Consider the following 2,455-nt stretch of genomic DNA (forward strand, 5'->3'; position numbering starts at 1 on the left):
TTGTAACCTCATGCTGAAAGGCTGTGTGTCCTCTTGACAAGCTTTTGAACCTACTCTTTCTTCCTTCTAGCTTGCAGTCCCCGTGACTAGCTTGCAGGGCTAAAATATATGAGTCCCATATTTTCACTGGGGAATGTAGCTTCCCTGTTGATCTAATCCAGGGGTGGCCAACCTACAGCGCACATGCCACAAGTGGTCCAAGCAGCCTGTGTGTTGGGTATGCAACCGATCAGGGAGGGGACAGGAAGCCGAAAGCAACGCAGCAAATGGGGCAGGGAGCGGAGGGAAGGAGGCAGAGCAGCAAACCAGGCAAGAGAAGAGGATTGGAGTGGCAGCTGGGGAGGGTGCAGTGGTAATTTGTGTCCTGCCTGCCAGAAAGGTTGGTTCCAACTAATCTAATCCATTCCTTTGTTTCTAACGTTGTCAAAGGCTCCAGTGGATTATGACAATCGCCGCCTTGCCCTCCCTGCCCAGCGCACTGTGACTTCTCCCCAATCACGGCGGAATCCATCAAGCCCACGTGCTGCAGAGTTGTCATCTACTTGCAGAAGGAGATGTCTGGGGACACGTGTTTAACCACCATCTGTCCGGCTTCAGGAGCCAAGCCCAAAGCCTGCAGCTTCAAAGGGGGCAGCCTTGGCAACAAGTATGTGCGGCTCAATGTCGGGGGCTCCTTGTATTACACCACAGTCCAGGTGTTGACCCGGCACGACACGATGCTGAAGGCCATGTTCAGTGGCAGGATGGAAGTGCTCACTGACAAGGAAGGTAAGCAGTGCCAACAGCGGGGCTGCGTGTGTCTAAGGATGGGAGCTTAGTTAATGGAAGAGATTTATGGAGAGACTTCTTACAGACAAGGGGCATGGGACACCCAACCCCTGTTGGTTTTCAATTTTACCCCTCCATGCTTTGAAAAATCTTCCCTTTCATAGGTGGGATTGTTGTTTGCTCATGGCACAGCCGGTATGTGGATGTCCTGGCAAAAAGGCAGGCATAAACATATGGTGGTATGTGGGTTGTTGCTTTTATAGTGTTGCATAGAGGCATCAATCACAATATGCGAAGGGGGTACGTAAGTGACATCATTTTTTAAGATTTTATTTTAAACTCTGACCTGCTTTGTTTGAGGAGCTGCATCTTTCTTCTCCTGGTGATGTGCTGCTTGTTGCAGGTAAAACTGTCTACAGCGAGATGACTTTTAGAGGTTCTAGTCGGCGGTCAGGACCTCTTGGACTGGACCCTTGTGCATAAGCATATAGGATGTTTGCAGACATTAAAAAAACCAACCAAGTAACTGTGCTTTACTGGAGGAAGCAGCACACTAGTTCTACCCAGCTCTGCAACATTTGTATAGATCGGGTGCTTCAGCACGGCTTTTTGGTGCTTTTATCTAATAGCTGATTCAATCAGCTGTTAGATAAAAGACCTACTAAAGCGTCTGATCTATACAGGTCAAGGACCAACTGACTGTGCTACCTCTTCGGGGCATGCGCTTGACTTAACACAGGAGTACACCGAGTTCAAAGTGAAGCACCATTTCAGGGTTTTTTTAACATCTGCAAGCAGCCATAAAGCTACAGTCTTTGCAGCCCAACAGTGTACAGTGTAAACAAGAGCTTCACGGCTTTTTTTTTCTTTTTTTTCCAAAATAATAGACAAGGAGGATCATCAGTTTGATCAGTAATTGTACATGCTTTCCCTTTCCTCTTGGAGATGCTCTCAGCCAGAATAATTCCTTAGGAGCAGGAAAGCAGGGGATTGTGCCATAGGAAGTAGAGGCCCCCTGATCAGGGGCAGTTTTTAAATAAAACCAATCTCAGTGTTTATACAAACCAAAAAGCATGGAAAGTATTATCAAGGCTTGGGATTTGTGTAATCTGTGTTCTCTTAGCATTTCTCTTAGTACCCATCTGTAAGAGCTGTTTACCATGCAGAGATTGTGCTAGGTCACCTAGGGATGTTATGGTACACTGAGTTTAAACTGATGCACCTTTGTAGGTGCTGCACATCAGTCTAAACCTGGCTTGTTAGACACCTAGTTTAGTGGCAACCTGGCAACACTGCAACTTTGTGTTACGGCAAACCTAAAATAGGGATATTACTACCCAAACAGGGTTTAGAATCTTTTATTGGAGGTAAACCTCTCTGTGTTTCTGTCTCCTTCCATACACAGCTCTCGAAGTATCTATTCTTCATCCCTCTGGAAATGTAGGATATTAGCTCAATGACATTTCTCATTCTCCTTCCACTTCCAGTCTCTGCAGTAGAGTAGCTGCTACGCAAGGGTGTTTGGCATTGTCTCTCTCACAGATTTCCTGCCACACCAGGGGGTTTGGCATTGTCTCTCTCACAGATTTCCTGCCACTGACTCTGCAGCCTGTGCTAACAATGTTTAATGGCGGGTTGTACATCCTCTTTGCTAATGAATGAAACATCAGGGATGTTTTAGAATCGT

The 2,455-nt window shown here is 46.6% G+C and overlaps 1 protein-coding gene across 1 annotated transcript in view; it reads left to right on the plus strand.

The window, feature by feature from the left end:
* Positions 1-430: 430 nt before the first annotated feature.
* Positions 431-2,455, plus strand: part of TNFAIP1 (TNF alpha induced protein 1) — a 14,618-nt gene continuing 12,593 nt past the window's right edge. Inside the window, exon 1 of the mRNA XM_006016101.3 lies at positions 431-768. Coding sequence (XP_006016163.1) covers positions 555-768 — 214 coding nt within the window. The 5' untranslated portion in view covers positions 431-554. The remainder of the gene's footprint in view (positions 769-2,455) is intronic.

The sequence above is a fragment of the Alligator sinensis genome, unplaced genomic scaffold (genome assembly GCF_000455745.1).
Source record: "Alligator sinensis unplaced genomic scaffold, ASM45574v1 scaffold118_1, whole genome shotgun sequence".
Classification (NCBI taxonomy): Eukaryota; Metazoa; Chordata; order Crocodylia; family Alligatoridae; genus Alligator; species Alligator sinensis.